We start from the raw sequence: 18394 nt of genomic DNA, 5'->3' as shown, positions 1-18394 counted from the left end.
TGTAATGTCAAATATTAACAAAAGATCAAAGATCATGTTATGAAAGTCAGGGTGATTCTATAAATAGAAACTAAGGTCAGATAAGTAAGGTCAAGGATGGTCAGGGTCAAATTTTCAGGTCAGCATTTGTTTATAGAGGTCAGAGTTGACTGAAAAAGTTCAAGGTCCGATCATTGAGGTCAGGATTAATTTAGAGACCACAGCTGTGTCACTGTATTTGACATCTATTATCAGGACCTATGTATAGAGACCACAGATGAGGTTGGTGTGTTACTTCCCAGTCTGACCCTTAAGAGGGATATGACCTCCTTGGAGAGGGACAAAACCAGACTCAGCCTTGCTGAATTTTATGCACCAACACCAGATATTCCTCGAGAACGTAAGTTCCGATCTAAGATTATATATATATGTTTTAAGTCTTCATGACGAAAATTCAAATAAATCAGATCAATCTATTGTTACATTAATTTGAAAATTACCTCCAATTGTGAAGATTAAAAATTAACCAGTTTCATTTGTGAATGCAACCCACTGTTGAGTTTTTGTTATGAATGAAATATATGCAGTAATACCGATAATAAATTTAACAAGTTTTCTCTATGATTAATACTAAAAAAAAATTTTTCTTTTAAATATTATATTGCATTTGTATTTTGTGAGTATGTATACTGTAAACTAAACATGGATATTTTTACGAGAGCTTAATTTCGTGATTTGCATTCACAAAACTTTCATAGTGTTGTTATTTCCGCGATAGATACGATTTCAGACTTTTAACAACAAAGCCCATACATGTGTAAAATATATATGTGCAGGGGAAATTATACCCGATCAAGCGACCTTCCAGTAATTAGCGGAAATCCCCCCTGGCGCAAATTTCCACGCTTACAGTACATTTTTGGTTGTCCACAGCAATGCATGAGGAAGAGGACCCAGAACTGCCCGTGGAAGGTAGCCACATACCTATAAGTGCACGATCTACCAAACTAGTGGTTCAGGTCCCCATAAACAAGGATCCACAAATGACGACGCAACGCGACGCCGCCACATCCCCAATCCCATTTAGCAGCTCGGAGTCGGAGAGCGCGGCACAGGAATATGTCAGTCCCGCACCAACCAAAGTGGACAGCGAGCAGACACTTCCACATGAATTGTCTGAAAGTCAGGAAGCGCGGGAGAACAGGGAATTCCGTGCGAAAATACAGAAAACTTATAACAGAGACGAAATGACCAAGTTATTTCTGAACTATGAACGTCAGAAAACCTGTGGCATGAAACATCCTACTACAGTTGTTCAAATTAGTCGAACTTCTGCCGATAGTTTTATGCTACCCAGGGAAAACACAACGTTTACTAGCAAACAAATTGACTTTGCTGAAATTGAACATTTCAAATCCAGAGGAAATAATAAATCTCCTGAAAAGTTACTAATTCAGGGAAAGTCGGCTGCAGATGGAGTTGTTCGAATGTTTGAATCGCCATTTACGGGTCGGTCTTACCCCGACGAAGGGCCGAGTAGACTACAGTATATGGACAATACTTACTCACCGTATAGTCGCAGCGGTCACAGTGTACAACACAAATTTCCTGACGGTCGTCTGATGGACAGTCCAGCGTTGAGGTCAGGGCGACATAGTGAGACCACAATAATCAATCTATCGCAGTTTGAACGGGCTGCAAGTAATTATGCAATGTTGGTGTCTCGAGCATCGGAAAGTTCCCTCGCTGACTATGCAAGGAGTTGGGCTGCACCAGAAACAACGTCCGACGTTGATAATCGGATATCCAGGTTGAAAAACCACGTCAAGCCACCGCAGCCTTCCAACAGTATTCCAAACAAGAATAACGACGCTAACTTTGGGGTGAGTCGGCCTCACTTTGGTTTGGAAGGTTGGAAGATACTTTTTTTCTCATTTTCCAAACCAAAATGCCAGGCTTTTTATATTATTAGCTTATTGAATTGATTTATGCATAAATAACATGAATTGTTAAAGCCGGACATGCCATATATGTTAAAAAGATAAATAAAACGGTAGAATTCCGAATGATAATGGTCACGATCCATGATAGCATCCAGCTCTGTGAACGAAAACGGAAATTATATATTATTAATGAAACCGTTGTTATATTTTGTAAAGTAAGCATTTAGTTGTGAAATATCTGGCTTTTCAAATTTTATATTTCCGCTAAATCTGACAGAAGAATTTAGTTGAAATCGTGGTGAATTAATTTGTTTGTGTTATGTAACATATGTACTGTATTATTTTATTTATATTTTTTTAACAATTAATTGCGCAACCTTTTATATATTATGTTTCATTGAAATAATGCGAGATGCACGCTCCAGGCCTTGGTAATTGTTGGATTATTTGACATGCCAAACAGAGTAGGCTAAACGATATAATCACATCATTTTCACACACATTACACTACTGCATGAATATTTCATCCTCAAACAATAAGTCTGATGTTATCAGCCTGACAGTCACCTATCCGTGAAGTCGATCTACAAAATGGTTTAGGAATTATTTAGAGGTTTTAAGTCTGCCTAGTTTGTCAAATGGGAAATAAAATTTTCTACATAGGTGAGTTGAGGTCGCTGACAGGGTTAAACCTGCTATTAAAGATTCATATCACACATCATCTGCCCTGGTAGAAATAACATCAAAATTATCAACAATTTTTCCAGATAAATGGTCTCTAAACAGACTAACAGTATATATACAAACAATCGCTGACCTTTTTACACTCTGTACGCAAGAATTCAGCTTTCGACCAATCTAATGCAGTTTTGGATTGATTTTGTTTTCGTTTTGTGTGTATAACAAGATGTTTTTCTGTTCAACAAACTAAATTTGACACTTTATACTTTACATTTAATTGTTACCTAAGGAAATGAAAACATGATTTTTTGGTTTTTGGAAAATTCGTATAAATACAGAATTGACCATAATGATTCCTTGTTTGTGATTGCTTCACTCTTTCACCCTTGAATTTCATCATGGACTGGTCCAATCTTTGATTTAGAAGAGCCTAAATGTCATTTCAGGGGTGTATGAGTTGATCTACACACTTATACGAACGTGTCACTAAACATTAAGCTGTGGGTCTGTACCAAGTAACGACCAAGTAATTAACAAAAACCTTGATTATATGTGACAAAATCATTACACCAGCTGATGGAATCACTTCCTGCAAACAATACATTGGAGAATAGCCATGGCGCTGTTCAGGAAATTATAGGAAATCTACTCATTTCCTGCAACGGAGACAATTATTTTGAATAGTTTGTAATTAGCGATACAGGTATCCCTGCTGCACGTACAGGTGTGTGGAGAGATTTAAAATCTTATCATGTGGGGCACAGATTTGTGGCCACTCACAGCTGGCCGAAAGAGATATTCATGTAAACGGTGCACCGCAAAAATTACCAAACAAACTGATAAAATGGCTTTATATGCTGATGAAATTGGTGTGTGTAAATTCAATTAAGAAAAAAAGCCTGTTTTAAAACCAACAGGGAGCACCTTATCTGTCCGGAAAATGAGAAAAATTGAACAAATTTTTTTATATAAAATGTGGCACCAATCAAATGAAATTATATCCTGCTGGTTCTCTGGGATATCAGCGTATTTCACTTACCTCCCTCTCAGTTCATTGTGTAAGGGATATCTTTTAATCACTAATTAGTCGCTAATTATTCCACCCTAGCACAAGGCTTTTTTGTTTGTTTTGATTTTTAATCTCCACATTTTTTATATCTTTTGTTCATTTTATTCAAATTTCTTCAAAATGAAATTGGATTTGAAATTTTTCTAAATTATTAGATATTAATACATTGCATGAATGTGACAATACATATGTTGAAATATTACCAGGTAATTTTTTTGTTGATTTTTATGCTTTACTTCATTTGCCCATCCACAGAATTACAAGATTTCTAGCTTTATTCGCCGACGAAAGGTTTGTTATGCTTGATACCCTTTGCTCTCTGTAGACACCTCTGAGTTTTTTCCCTTTATTCTACACACGAACCACTATTAACTCTTTCCGTACCGTTGTCAACTTTAGTCGACCAGATTTTACTCTCCCTCTTCCCTGTTGTCGACTATAGTCGACCAGATTTTGCTCTCCCTCTTCCCTGTTGTCGACTATAGTCAACACTCCTCGATTTTGACATTCTTTCTTCACAATAAAATTCTTCTTATATTCAAAGTTTCATCGCAGTGATATGTAAAAAGTATTTCAAGTTATAAAAAAAACTTTCTGGATGCCTAATTTATATTTAATTCGACCAAATCTATCGATCGTTCTCATTGCAAAGGAACAAGATCTGATAAATCAAACAGAAGTTATCATCTTAAACAAAATGGCGGTTTGGTGCGCCTTTGCTCCAGATTTTATAATGATATATATTTTAAACATTATCATGTTTAAATTAAATGAATAAGTATACACAAAAGTGGACAGTTTTTTTTGCATTTTCTCAAAAACTTCTGGAGTCGAAACTAATAACCACTTCCAATACGGAATCCGGAAAGAATACAAGGTACGGAAAGAGTTAATATACCCATATATGTATATATACGGAAAATCATATTGTAGTTGACTTTTATTTTATTAGTATACCATATTTGCTGTAATTAGCGCCCTTCCACCTTTATTAGCGCCCCTCACACTTCTGGAGAAGGAGTTGATGTTATATAAACCCCCTACATCCTGTGGATTAAACAATGTTTTATAACTTGTCATGGTTCTTCCATCAGTAATGTATCCCATGTTTCATGTGAATTAATGATGTAATAATGCATCTCAAAACAAATATGTTCATTGTGACAGAATAATGTGCCATGAATGCCAAAAGAGTTTAAATATGGCTGACTTCTTTTAGAGGCCTTTTGTCCACAACTTAATTTGTGTTCCCTACTAATTAAGACCCCCACCACCCCCACCTTAATTATAATGTTTAAGTGCCCTGGGCGCTAATTACGGCAAATATAGTAGATCCTTCTTACCAAATATATCTGGTACATTATATTTATTTAGAAGGCAATATCATTGTTAACATATTGGCAGTTTCACAACAGTATTTCTTTGATTTTGATAATTTCTTTTTGAGATTTTTTTCAGGTTTTTTTTTTTTTTTTTTTTTTCATTAAATTATTTCTTCCAATTGGTATCATTTCTTTGCTTTAGAAACATAGAATTATTTGCCTTTGATAATTTATTGGGGTAAAATTTATTATTAATTATCTTAAGTTCACTTAAGATATTTACAAATTATATATACAAATGTGACCTTTTGCTGGGTTTTTTTTGCAGTTGATAATTGTCACATAATTATTGCAAAATTCTCAGTAAAACCTTTCAACTGCAAGTACAATAGAGGTTTAGAACTATGAATCATAACATTTAATTATTTCAATGTTGTTGTCATTAGTGAAAATGCAAAATTAAATCTCTTCGAAACTTGCCTTTTAGTGATAAAACAATCAATATTTGCTCAAAAATCACCCAACTCGATAGGAGGACTTGATTTTGCTAGAAGTACTGTAGCTTAGATAGGTATAGATAAAGAGATTGCTAAAAGATGTTGTGACATTCCTAATGCCCCTAATATCTCCCAATCTAAAGTTTCAAACTAGGGGAGAAATCTGGAATGAATTCAGTTCAGAAATTCTTATCAAAATATACAGGGTCTACTGGTCAATTTTATACAATTTTAAAAACATTATGGGCCTGGTAGTCTTGTTATACTCAAACTAGGGGGAGATAATCTAGTACCAGAATTTAGAACTTAGAAATTGTTATCAAAATCTTAAGGGTTTGGTAGCCATATTTATAATGCTCAAAGTAGGGGGAGATAATTAGTACTATAAATAGTAAATTCCAATCATGAACTTATGAACTTAAGGTTGTCAGTCTTAGTAATAGTTAGGTTGAAATTCAGATTGTCATCTGATATTGTCTATAGGATTGAATTTGTTACCAAGGTAACCTCGGATCAGCCTCATCTTGACAACCAAAATGGAAATTAGCTGTACAAGGTACTGCATTTGACCCAATAAGTGCCCATGTTCCTATAAGCGCTCTTCATACTTTTGAGGCCTCAGTTTCAATTGCCCAGGCATAAGATCATAGGTTTGCATTAGTTATGTTTTATTAAGCACCTTTTCATTTTTTTTTATTTTTTTTTTTTGAAATGCCATGGGCGCTTATTGAGTCAAATATGGTATTGCTATAGGGTGTCCGCAGTGAAATCAGTTAAAAAGGATTGTACTGTTTTCTTAGAAAAACGTCAAATGATAGATATGTATGTGATGTGATATCTGTAATTTAATTGTCCAAATTCACTAATGACTTTACACTATTATCCACTCACACCTGTAAAGATTTGAAAGAGTTCAAATCCTTGTACAGGGATGAATGGATAAAATCATGGCTAATCACACCAGAACCTTTCCTCACCTTTATATCACAAATGGTACGTTCCTTTTCTATATTTTCAGATTAGTATCAAAATAATGTTTTTTGTTTCAGCATTTTAATACAGCTCCATATCTAATTTATGTATATATCCACTTATTCTTTGAAATCTTTATTTAAAGTTTAGAACAGTTCATTTTCAAGCTGTATAGGTAAAAAATGAGTAAAATTGCATATTTTCAGTGTGGATTTGAATATTGATCTCAAAGAACTATTGTAGTTTGAAAAGTGAACAAAAATTGGCATGCAGGTATTTTTTTATTTTTTTTTGCTCATTGATATACGTTTGTGCAGTACCAATGGTGATGGAACGTAACTATTTGTAATTTTCCGTAGAAATGTCGTTAGCATGATATATCATCTTTTACTGATCTAATGTCAGTAATATATTCTCGCACAGCAAACCAAAGTGATTTGTATAACTTGTTTGGAATTGATGTAAATAAATATTTTGTTTATTTAAGGTGTTGACATTAGGAGCCACTTAAAATAGCCCTCTACCGCTGGCCAATGGTCATGCATGTTTATAGTTTGTGCATGAAGTCATTAAACCAAGGTTTTTTTTGTCTATTTCACTTGAATGACAGCATAATTAAACAAAATGGAAGCATAATATTACATCTATTACAGTGATCTGAAAGATTCAAATCTGTATTGACATTAATTTACATGGATATTTCGCCAGAGATTATTTTGATTCATTGGATAAATTACATATAAGCTAATGGAGATATTCAAAATTGTTGAAATTCATTTTTTCTTTTTTAATTTGAACTCATGAAACTTTTGATTTACTATTCACCGTATTCAACCAAATAAGTGCCCCATCCCTATAAGCGTCCCTCCCCTATTTTAGGCCTAAATTTCACTTACTTCGAATTACATACACACTCAAAATATGGAACCTATATTATTGGTTTCATTACCGATATCTTTTGCAAATTGATTTATGGCTTACTTTGTAGAATAATTTTATGAAAGGCAAGTCCAAAGTGGTTTCTATGAAGTGCCCCCTTATTTACTTCAATTTTTTAAACCCTCTGGGCGCTTATTGGGTCGAATGCGGTATATTGAGAATATTTTTTGCTGTAGTATCCTAGTTTTAAAATGCTAGACCTCGACAGTCTATCTAAGCTATTAATATCGGCGAGATATTCATAACATCTGGTTATCCCACAGACGAACAGGTTCTATAGAGTCGACATTGATGGCCAGATACATATTGCACCAGCGTTAAATGCTGCAATATTTACATAATAACTCATAAAATGAAATAAAAATTCTGCTCTTCCGCATGACATAAAGATTTTAATTACTGGTATTGTATTTTATTCTAGCACTTTAAAGTTTAGATTAGATTCTATGTATTTATTTAGAAAAATAAAAATTAGATTCTTTGTATCCTTTTCAAAAATGAAAAATTCTATGTATTATTTACATTCGAGAAATAAAAATTAGATTCTAATGTATTATTTACAAAAATGACAAAATTTCTTTATGTTATTTACAAAAATGGAAATGTTTACGTCCCTTAGACATTAGGATGTGTTTCTCATTGTCTTGTTGATCAATATTTTACCATTTTCAGCTTGTAGATAAACATCAATGTTTTTATTATTTCTTAGAAATCTCCTCATCATAATGTATGGTTGTATTTCATTCTCAAAAAATGAGAAACGGAAATAGTTTTGACTCCTGATTTGGAAAAAAAATACTGGAAACTGATTAACTTGTTGTTGACTGTGTATTAATTAGAGGTTTTGTTTTTGGTTCTAGTTACAGATATCAAGGTCAGACACTGTGGTAGCTCCGGTGAAAAATCCCGCCAAACCTTCAGGTAACAAGGTCAAGGATATGCAGAGGTACGCCAAGGTCCACAATCCTCAGGGAACATCCTTCAAACAGGACAGCAGGATCCGCCTCGGACAATCCTTCCAGCGAAAGATCAGCATCCCTGCTAGTCGAGCTTATTTAGCAAACGAAGAACCTGTTAATAACCTTTGTGTTAAAGGTCAAACGGGGTCATCGAGGAGGAATCCTATGTATTCTAGTGCATGGAGAGACAAGACAGATATGGACAAGGTCGTGAATGGTCAGAACTCATCACTGGCCACTGATCGGTCATCTCCTTCACAGGCTTATCCAGACTCCCATAGAGAGGCTGAGGATGCAGTGACTCCTGGTGGTGATCGTCAAGGGGAGACAATTCAAAAGGAGAATAGACTAACTAATGTTAATAATAATAAAATACAATACAAACCCGCCGACAAATTTCGGCGTGGGAAACTAGTTGCGGCAAGGAATCAAAGTTGTGACGATACTAGTACTGTTATGTTAAAGATAGAGCCGCGAGGAGTGACTGTCAGTACCAAAGATAGTGGCGTACCTCAGGTCAGGTAGAGTCTGGACTCGTCAACACGGACAGGACGCTGTCAGTCGGCTCACTGCACAGGTGTTGATATTTACCTAAAGCGATGTATTAATCTCTCTAACCAGAAGACTATGGGCCATTTTTGAAGAAAATCTTCAAATTGTTGTCTAGCATGTTTACAATGAGTGAAATAACTTTAATACAAGCTGTTCTTCCTGAAATGTTTATTTATTTCTTGAAAATTCAATCAGACATATTTATTAATTATTTTCTTTTCATTACAGTTACTGTCAGTTAGACACATTTATAACAAGCAGACTTACAAAAATTCATGGTTACAACGTAGAAATTCTCATTCCCCGTCAATGTTTCTATGACATACCTATAATATCTATAATATGTGTATAACGAACTATGCTTATAATGAAGTGACTTTTGTGATCCCCAGAAGTTCGTTATAACCGTGTTTTACTGTATTTACAATGTACTACAAAGCATACATTAATTTCAACCTTACAACCCTGTAACTTTGTAATAGACTTTTCCAGCTGTGGTATCGGATGAGTCCAATATTTGTTTAGGGGTTGGGGTGTACAATATTATTTATTAAAAGTATACATTACTCACATTCCTGATGAATATGAGTTTAAATGATTGTTAAGGGGTGGGTGTACTATATACAGTATATATATTACTTACATTTATGATATGAATGAATAAATGTTACAGGAAGAAGGTTCTATGTAGCTCGCCTAATCAATGTGTAATCTTGCCATGCTTGTCAAGCAGAGTGTGAGTGTGGTTGATTTGGTGTTTTTACTCATCATACCTAACGGACCAATCGGAACTCCTCGGATGTCATACATTGACCTCGGATGTGACACAAGGACATCCATTTTGAAACTATTTTTATAACGACTGGTTGCCACTGAGGACACAAGCTCTCAAAAAGTATCAGTTCATCCATTTCGAAGGAAAAATGGTTACATTCAATTTCTTAAAATACAACTACAGAATTTCAACGTTTCAATAGATATCAATTTTCTGATAGGCAGTTAGGGCATATAATTAGGTTTCACGGCGAAGAAAATGTTTGATTTTCTTACATTTATCACATTTGAGGTAATGTTTTACATCCGATGATATCCGATTGCCTAATAGAGTGCTGTTTACCACAAATACATTTCAATTACATCAAAAGTATTACACATTCTTAAATTTCAATATGTCTTAAAAATTGCCAAATAGTATTAAGATATGTTTGTGTTACGATTGTCTTTCATAAATAAACGCGAACCTCATGTATACCCGAACAACGATCACATTCCATATCAAAATTGTATAAACATTCAATTATATAAACTATTATATAGTTTATGATAAATATTGTTTTTTAATGCCAAAGCTTTAAAAAAAATCTAAATATTTTACACATTCTGCTTCTATTTGGTAGAAAACTTATAAAAGACTGTCAAGATTAAAATCTTATCTAAGTTTTTTCTAAACTTTTGGAACTATGATAAATTTAAACTTTACAAGGCATATATATATATATATGTACATAAATAGCTACATCTTCAAAGGACTTTTTATGGTTTGGGTACTTTTTGGCCCCAAAATTAATCAAATTTTCAAACCTGTTATTTAGTAATTGAATTGTTGAATATCATATTATCTTTTGATAGAAAAGTTATGATAGTTATGTATCATTTCAGCTGTGGTTGCTATGGCAACCATCCTAAAAATGCAAAAGTTATAAAAATGGGGAAATTTAGTCAATTTTGGCCATTTTTTGCTAAGTTTTTCATTTAGAAACCATAGAGTGCAAATCTTTATATTTTGATTTTATATGTAAAAAAATGTTGCTGTTCATAACAATTAAAATAATGAGTTACTATAGAATAGAATATATATATACGTTTATTTATAAACTGTCTGAAGGAACATGGGCTGTTTTTTTGTAAGAAGGGAATATTTATTTAGATGGAAAAGGGTCTAACAGTTTGTGTCAAGGGGGTCAGAGCCTAACAGGTTAAAGGCTTTATATATATTGGTGTGGTATATAGTTCACCCCTAAAATATCATAATGAAACATTCCAGTCTTTTATTTGGAAGAATTCATATATATCTGTAGGGGTAAATTACAACTATGGATAAATTCTGAGGTTATTCTTACTGGAGAAGAATTTATAATTGATTCAATCAAAGTAAAAGTGCCATGGATAACTGTTTTAAAGTAAGAAAAAAGATTGCCTGAAAGAATCAAACTGTTTTATCCCTACTGCTAAAAACCGCTGAGCAATTCTGAAATGTAAAACTTAAAAATGGTATTGCATCCTATATCTTACCTTTCCATTTAACCATCAATTTGAAAAAGAAATATGATATAAATTCAAATACTTACATTTTGATGCAATCATAAGTTTTAATGTCATCTAACCCGAAGGATCATGACAACCTATTTACACCATGCATCGTCAGGCATTGTGTGCTATCCGCCGTCCTTCTTGTGAAAACTTTTTATTCAAGCTACTTCTGAATAACGAAAAAACATAGGAGACTTCCATTGGGCCTGTAGCATGCATGGACAAAGGGCTACCAATTTTTTTCAACTGAATGACCTTGACCTTCATTTAAGGTAACAGGGTTCAAATAGGGTAAAATCATTAAATGACTTCTTTTCAATAGCTAAGAACCTAGACACCTGATATTGGACCTGTAGCATACTTGGATGAAGGGTTACTAAGTTTGTTCAAATCCATGACCTTGACCTTCAGTCAAGGTAACAGGGGTCAAATAGAGTAAAATCTTCTAAAAAAACTTCTTTTCAATAACTAAGAGCCTTAGAACCTGATCTTATGCCTGTAGCAAACTTGTATGAAGGGCTACCAAGTTTGTTCAAATGAATGACATTGACTCTAATTCAAGGTCACAGGGATCAAATGGGCTTAAACCTTTAAGCAACTTGTAAATAAGTAAGAGACCTAAACACCTGATATTAGGCCTGTAGCATACTTAAATGAAGGGATACTAAATAAATGACCTTGACTCTTATTCAAGGTCACAGGGATCAAATAGTTTATAATCTTACTTCATTTCTATCATATATTGTATTGTATGTATAGTCATGAGATGACTGTTAAGGCCCATTGGGCCACTTGTTACACTATATGTATGCATGGAAAAGCATGTTATATAAAGCATTGTTTTATGATGAACTTACACCTTTTATAAACAAAATTTTTTTAATCATTTGCCAAGTGTGATATTAGTCTTTTGATATTTGTTAATTTGTACTTACTGAACAGTCTGTGATAATCTTGTATAGAAATAAACATTTACAAATATCTAATATTTCATTATTTCTGTATGCATGAGTTAATGTAGTCTCACACAGACAATGAGCCACTTTAGGCCTATACATACCATATCACCTAAAAATTGGAACCTTGTCATTTAGTGAACTGAAGTGAAGTATAAAATTCTTTTCCATTCAGCAATATCTTTATAGATGCTCTACCACTGACAATATAAAAGATACTCATCATTCAAACAATATGGAATAACTTTTTTGCTTTTGGTGTGTGCGTAATCAATACTTCATTTCATATAGACATAGTGCTGTGGATATTTTCAGGATGCAATTAATTATTTTCAATATTTTTTATCTTCAAAAAAGAAAATGTTCTTCTGCTCCCGTTTTTGATGGAGAAAAAATACTATTCATCACAGAAAAAACACTATTTGTCAACAGGTAGCATCTTTAAGATAAATTAAGTTTATACTACATCTTTTTACTTTAAGTTATGGTCTAGGCATTGGAAATTTACAGTTTTCAGCTGGCATTTTGTCTTTGTGAAAATCTCAGCACCCTTAAAATTGTTTTAACTTTTATCAAACAAGTTAATATTTTGGTAAGTATCTGTAATTATCTCTTATATTGTTGATTTCATAGTCACCCCCATAGTCTAAATATAGCCAGGGACTAGCTAATTTGCATAATTTAAGGAGATCAATAGCTTCAAATTTACATATTCTTTAATGATGAAGAACATTACTATTTAAAAATAAAATATTACACCAAAGTGCCTAGCTACAGATATGTTACATGCTAACTTTAATATATTGCTGCCATATCAAGTGGCTAAAACCAAGTATTATGACATCAATGATGGAGGTCAAAGGTCAAATTGCCATCTTGATATGGCATATGAAAGGGTGCACAAGAAAGATAGGGGATCACTTCTTTAAATGGTCTGCAGTTTTCTTTTGTCTGTCTTGTTTTATTTTTATTTAAAGTTTCAATGTGAAACAAAACTTATTGGGGGAGTCAAGGGTTGAAAAGGTTGATATTATATTAATGATAGTAAGCATTGCATCTATATTATAAAATATTAAGTTAAAAATATCTTAACCTTGTGTGAATTCTAGAACAAGCTTCATGTAAACTCTATAACAGATGTACACCAGTTTGCTATGAATATCTGGTTGGCATTGAGATTCTGGTGTGTCTGCCAACTGGAATTGCGTTTAAAGACTTTTTTGTCATCACAAGGGATTGACCAAGGCTAAGTGCAGGCTCTGATCTCTTGACAGAGAATTAATATTGATACAGGAAAGCGTTACCAGTTTGTGATCATTTCATATTTCATAAGTTCATATCGATAATGACCTTTCCGCGGTAGCTCGCCGTTGAAGCCGGAGTGTGGCCTTCCTTGGCTAGCATAGCTTAACATCCACAAGCCCCGCCCACAACTCCTGATGCTACATTATGTGCTTTCAGCCAGGAATTAGGGGTCGATCGTAAAGCCGGGTCCTTTTTATGTAATATATGGAAACGGTGGCTGGGTCTTTTACAGTGAATGCTTTCACTCTCCCCAGCCTAATACCTAATTCAATTACGTATTTTTGTTAGAAAGCTCTCTCCTTAATGGATGTTCCAGGAAGAAATACCATGAAGATGGCAGCGATGTAATTTATAGGTTCGTGCGTATCTAATTAAAGGTGAAAGTATAAACTTTATAATAAAGAATCGCTAATGAGTGTGGGGCCACCGAGAAGCGACGTCACCATCTGACACAGATAATATTCCATGGCGAAGTGGTTTGTTGCCGTGGTGCCTACGTGTGGCGTTGAATACTATTTGAAAAGAAACTACCCACTCATGCATGTATGCACGTGGGTGCATGTTGCGCGAGCCACCGACGTTGCCATATGCTGCAAACACAAAACAAGAAAGTACCGGTAAACTTTTATTAATTAACAAAAATTAACTAGTAGCTATTATATCCGTGCTAAGTATAAGGGTATCGTGTTGCTAAATCCGTCCTAATCGGCCAGCGTCCTTTTATCATTTCTATTAACTTGTGGTTGGTGCTATTTCACGCTACTTGGGTAATACCCGTAATGTGGATAGACCGTTCGTAATAACTGATGTTCGTGTAATCCAATACCGGGTATCGGTAGGATCTGTCGTCTCCGTATTCAGTGTATATTTCCAAGAATCAACCCCTCTAAGCTTAATGAAACATCAGAGACTTTCCTGAAATTTGTTAGAATATTATCAGAATATCGATTTGTTTAAGTAGGATTTAATTTTTAGACAAAGCATGCGTAATGAAACAACTATCATCTAGAAGAAAATAAAATTTGACGTATTTCTTTACAATTGTAAAACTGAGCAATTTAGATTTAGAAGAAGAAAAAACATGAACGTACAATAATGTAAAATGTATCATTTAGGTTAAGAATATCCGGACCGTAGCCAACAAATAATGTAAACGTGAATCCAACATAACGGCACAAACATGTTCTCCCCTCTCATGGAAATTATTCATTTTGCTTTTTAACAAGCGCCTTCGATCAATATCCCGTTAATCCCGGGTTTGGATCTTTGTCATTACGAGATTAGATCGAATTAGACCCGTAATTATGTGGTTTGCCTGTATTCCCTTCCTCGAGTGTCCCCGTTGTTGGTAGCGCTGTGTATGTCATGACATCACATTGTCCATCGTTGCCGACAACCTTTGTTCAGCCGCAGTAACTCCGCCCCACAATGCAACATCTTTTATTAAAGAAATGTCTTTTTTCTTTGTTCGTCACCCTGAGGGGTTAGCCAAAAACCGTCCACGTTCGACAAGAACAGATGAGAATGACATTATATGAAATATGTGATTAATATCCTCGAGACCTCGAAAAATAATGTTGAAGAATTATTTAGGGATCATTCATATCTCATTATGGGAGAAAGAAAATTTGCATGACAGAAAATTATGTTGCCGAGGGCCTAAATTAGAAAGGCTGTCTTTGGAGGATTCTTCTATTAGGCTACGGTTTAAAACATGATAGAGTTGTATGTAGCCATTTCTAGCTTTTTTATTTGCGGTCTTACGCAAGTCGAACCACACCGTTATCCAAAGCGCTTGTCGGGGTTCTTTCATTAATAAAAATGAAAGCCTGAGTTAGAATATTTAATGACAGATACTGTTTTTATTATTTAAGATCGATAGTGTGGTTTTAGAGGAAACCACATTGGGCTAGAGTGGATGTACACGAGTAGGGCCTCTCAAACCGCGCGTGCGGTTGTGGTCGGAGGTTAGAGCGCGAGCGCACGTGAAGGTCTTGCGCCATGCTATCAGCTCAATCTCATCGTCAGGAAAGCCTTAAGTGAAATCTTACGTATCGAAAATGAAGCTTTTAAAGAAATTAATTTACTTTTGTCAAATTTTAATTGCATATTTGGTTTCGCTGATATCATTGCATGTAATTGCTTATTGCGTAATATAAAAAGACGAGAGAAAGACAGAACATTAACTGTTTGCGCTTCTATGGTGTTGGTTAAGAGTCATTTGAAGTCTTTGGCAAATTTGTTTTACAATCAAGGGTAGCAAGTTCGTGCGCTTCAGTGGTGTTCGGATATTGGGTTTTCCAGTAAAACGGTTTCATCGAGTTGTTACAGTCCTAACAAAATTAGTCTATTATTAAAGACTTATTTTCAGTTCTTGTCGAAACAGTCGCACCGGTATTAATTTTGCCTCATTTTGGCTGAAATAATAAAAACGTGGAAATAACGAGGACAGGCCCGGAACTTAATAAGAAGAACAAGAATCCTAAGGTCAACGAACATTCATAAAGCATTCCAATTCGCCAAAACACCGTGGTGGTTTTTCACTTTAATTCCGATCTGAAAATTGTGTCATCACTTTTGGCGTTTTTTTATGGAATTGGCTTGGAGTTTATTAGGTTTTCCTTACAGTTGTTCTGATGGACGACAACAGATGCTGAGGCTGGGGGTCAGGGGTGGTGGCGCGCGCGCAAGTGCTTGGCTTACTATCCATTAACCTTGGTAGGGACGCGCGATCCTAAAACCAATTGGTAGATACAGCGATATGCAAAATAGGGACATTTTGTTTTCTACAGCGCGTTTGCAAATGGCTCACAAATTAGAAAAAACAATTCATTCAAATGATACGTCCTATGCGGAAACTGTAATCATTTTTCGGTGAAAGTAATTGGCGAATAATTAAAATTTTTATAGATGTCATTGTTGCTTGGTAACGATCGCGTCATTGGTGGACACTTTGTCGATTGTGTGTGAGAAGAGGGGGGGTCCAGGACCATCTGGGAGACAGAACGCTAATTACACATTCATGGCTAAACAGTATGACGTGGTTACAATTTTTAATGATAAACTCACGAAAAAGAAATCTAAAGAAAACTTGAATAAGCAGCATTATTTTCAACAAACGTGTAATGAGAAAGATCAGAAAAAAATAAATTGAAAATAAATCACAATAGCTCGGTTTGATGAATGACCAAAACCTGGAACTTGTGTGAAATTTGTGTCAGTTCACAGTGTTAATTGGTAATTAAGAAGACGAAACAAATTAAGGATATTTTAATGAAGACCTATTCATCATTTTTGTGCAAGTACAACTATAGACAATGGTTCCGTGGAAAACATCAAAACCTGAGGAACTGCATCCATGGCCTTTTCAATTTATTAATAAGAATTATCCCCAGAAATCTTATGTGATAAATCTTTGTTGAAAACCATTTCTTGTACAATCTGTACTTCTTGAAATATATTCTGAGGAACCGAAAATTTTCAGCATTAAAATCTGCAAATTTCTTCTACATTATTGAGTCATACACTACAACCAATCTTATTTTCACGGAGAGAAAATAAAATCGCGTTTTTTTGTGTCAAAAAAAGCCACGTATAGTATTATGCACGATCAAGCGTACTATACACTTTTCAATATTGTATATTTGAACAATTTAGGTTGCTAAGATATATTTCCTCTATTGAACTTAATATTTCTTATATATCGAGCATCACTTTTGTGAGAATTAAGATTTTTTTCACTCGTGCACTTTGTCAGGTATCAATGCTCAACGTTTCTGACAAACAGCAAGCGATCTAATGTTAAATCTGACATTCTGGTATTTATATCCAGCAAATGTAATTTAATTCCAAAACGTTACTAATTGACCAAATCTGATGGCATTGTCATTGGTTGTGCGGCTAAGTATGGGTAGGTTTTGTTGTTTTGATGTTGTTTTTTAACCAAGCCATACTGACGCTCAAATTATTAAACATTTCCTGAATTATGTTTATTCTATATGTGGACTTTACATAGTTATCTGCCCTTGTAGATAGGTATTGATTGTGACGTCAGGTGTTTGCGACGTCACACTTTTCAGAGAAAAGAACCAATCGGAAATCCTCGGGCATTCTTTAAAGAATTTTCTACGGAAAGTGCCGAAGGTTCCCGATTGAGAAAAGGACGTGAATTTTGCTCCAAAACTAGTGACGTCACAATTGATACCTACGCGAAAGGGAGGCAACTCTGTAATATGCAAAGACGGAACACAGGAAGAAAATGTTTGATGGAATTGTTGATGACATATATATAATTATATAGCATCAAATAAACTTATTCTTTTTGTCAATGCTTTTTTTCCAATACAACCAAAATATATGTTTTCGTTATTTCTATGAAAATTTTCTTCGGTTGTAAACTGTTGATTTTGATGATGCTATCTATAGATATTCTAGTATATTTTGTTATTAGTCCAGATAATCCCGTTAGTCATCGCTTTTTGTTAATTAAAATGTGACATAGTTTTGCTTTAACATTAAAACAAACGCTTAGATCTAGCTAACAACATAATTAGGAAAGGCGGGGAATAATCCTAACACCTACTTTACAAACTTAAGCATTTTATAGAAAGTGTGATACTATACGAGGTAAGAATCAACACAAGGCGGCCATGACTGGAACGTCCACAGACCCCACCTTACTTGGTGTGCTGTCACTGGGAAGGAACTGACTATATCCTTGATCAATTTTAATTATTTCAGAAAAAGATTAATTCATTTGTTCAAAGGTTTTTTGCTCTATCTCCGTTTTTCCGTCATAGATCGTCCATGAGATTTGATAATCGGATACCTGGGAAATTTTCCGACAATCTTCGGAAATATATTTCCGAAGATTGCCGGAAATTATTCCGCGATGTCGCGATTGATACCGA

General features: G+C 34.5%; 1 protein-coding gene across 2 annotated transcripts in view; it reads left to right on the top strand.

Moving 5' to 3' along the window:
- Positions 1-13179, top strand: part of LOC138333859 (uncharacterized) — a 126285-nt gene extending 113106 nt beyond the window's left edge. Inside the window, exons 10-13 of one of the 2 annotated variants that reach the window (XM_069282493.1) lie at positions 235-379; positions 913-1862; positions 3928-3963; positions 8263-13179. In XM_069282493.1, coding sequence (XP_069138594.1) covers positions 235-379; positions 913-1862; positions 3928-3963; positions 8263-8886 — 1755 coding nt within the window. In that variant the 3' untranslated portion in view covers positions 8887-13179. The remainder of the gene's footprint in view (positions 1-234; positions 380-912; positions 1863-3927; positions 3964-8262) is intronic. The other variant, XM_069282492.1, reaches the window with a different exon arrangement.
- Positions 13180-18394: the final 5215 nt, after the last annotated feature.

Source organism: Argopecten irradians, chromosome 10 (assembly GCF_041381155.1).
Source record: "Argopecten irradians isolate NY chromosome 10, Ai_NY, whole genome shotgun sequence".
NCBI lineage: Eukaryota > Metazoa > Mollusca > Bivalvia > Pectinida > Pectinidae > Argopecten > Argopecten irradians.
This window is presented reverse-complemented; position numbering and strand designations above follow the sequence as displayed.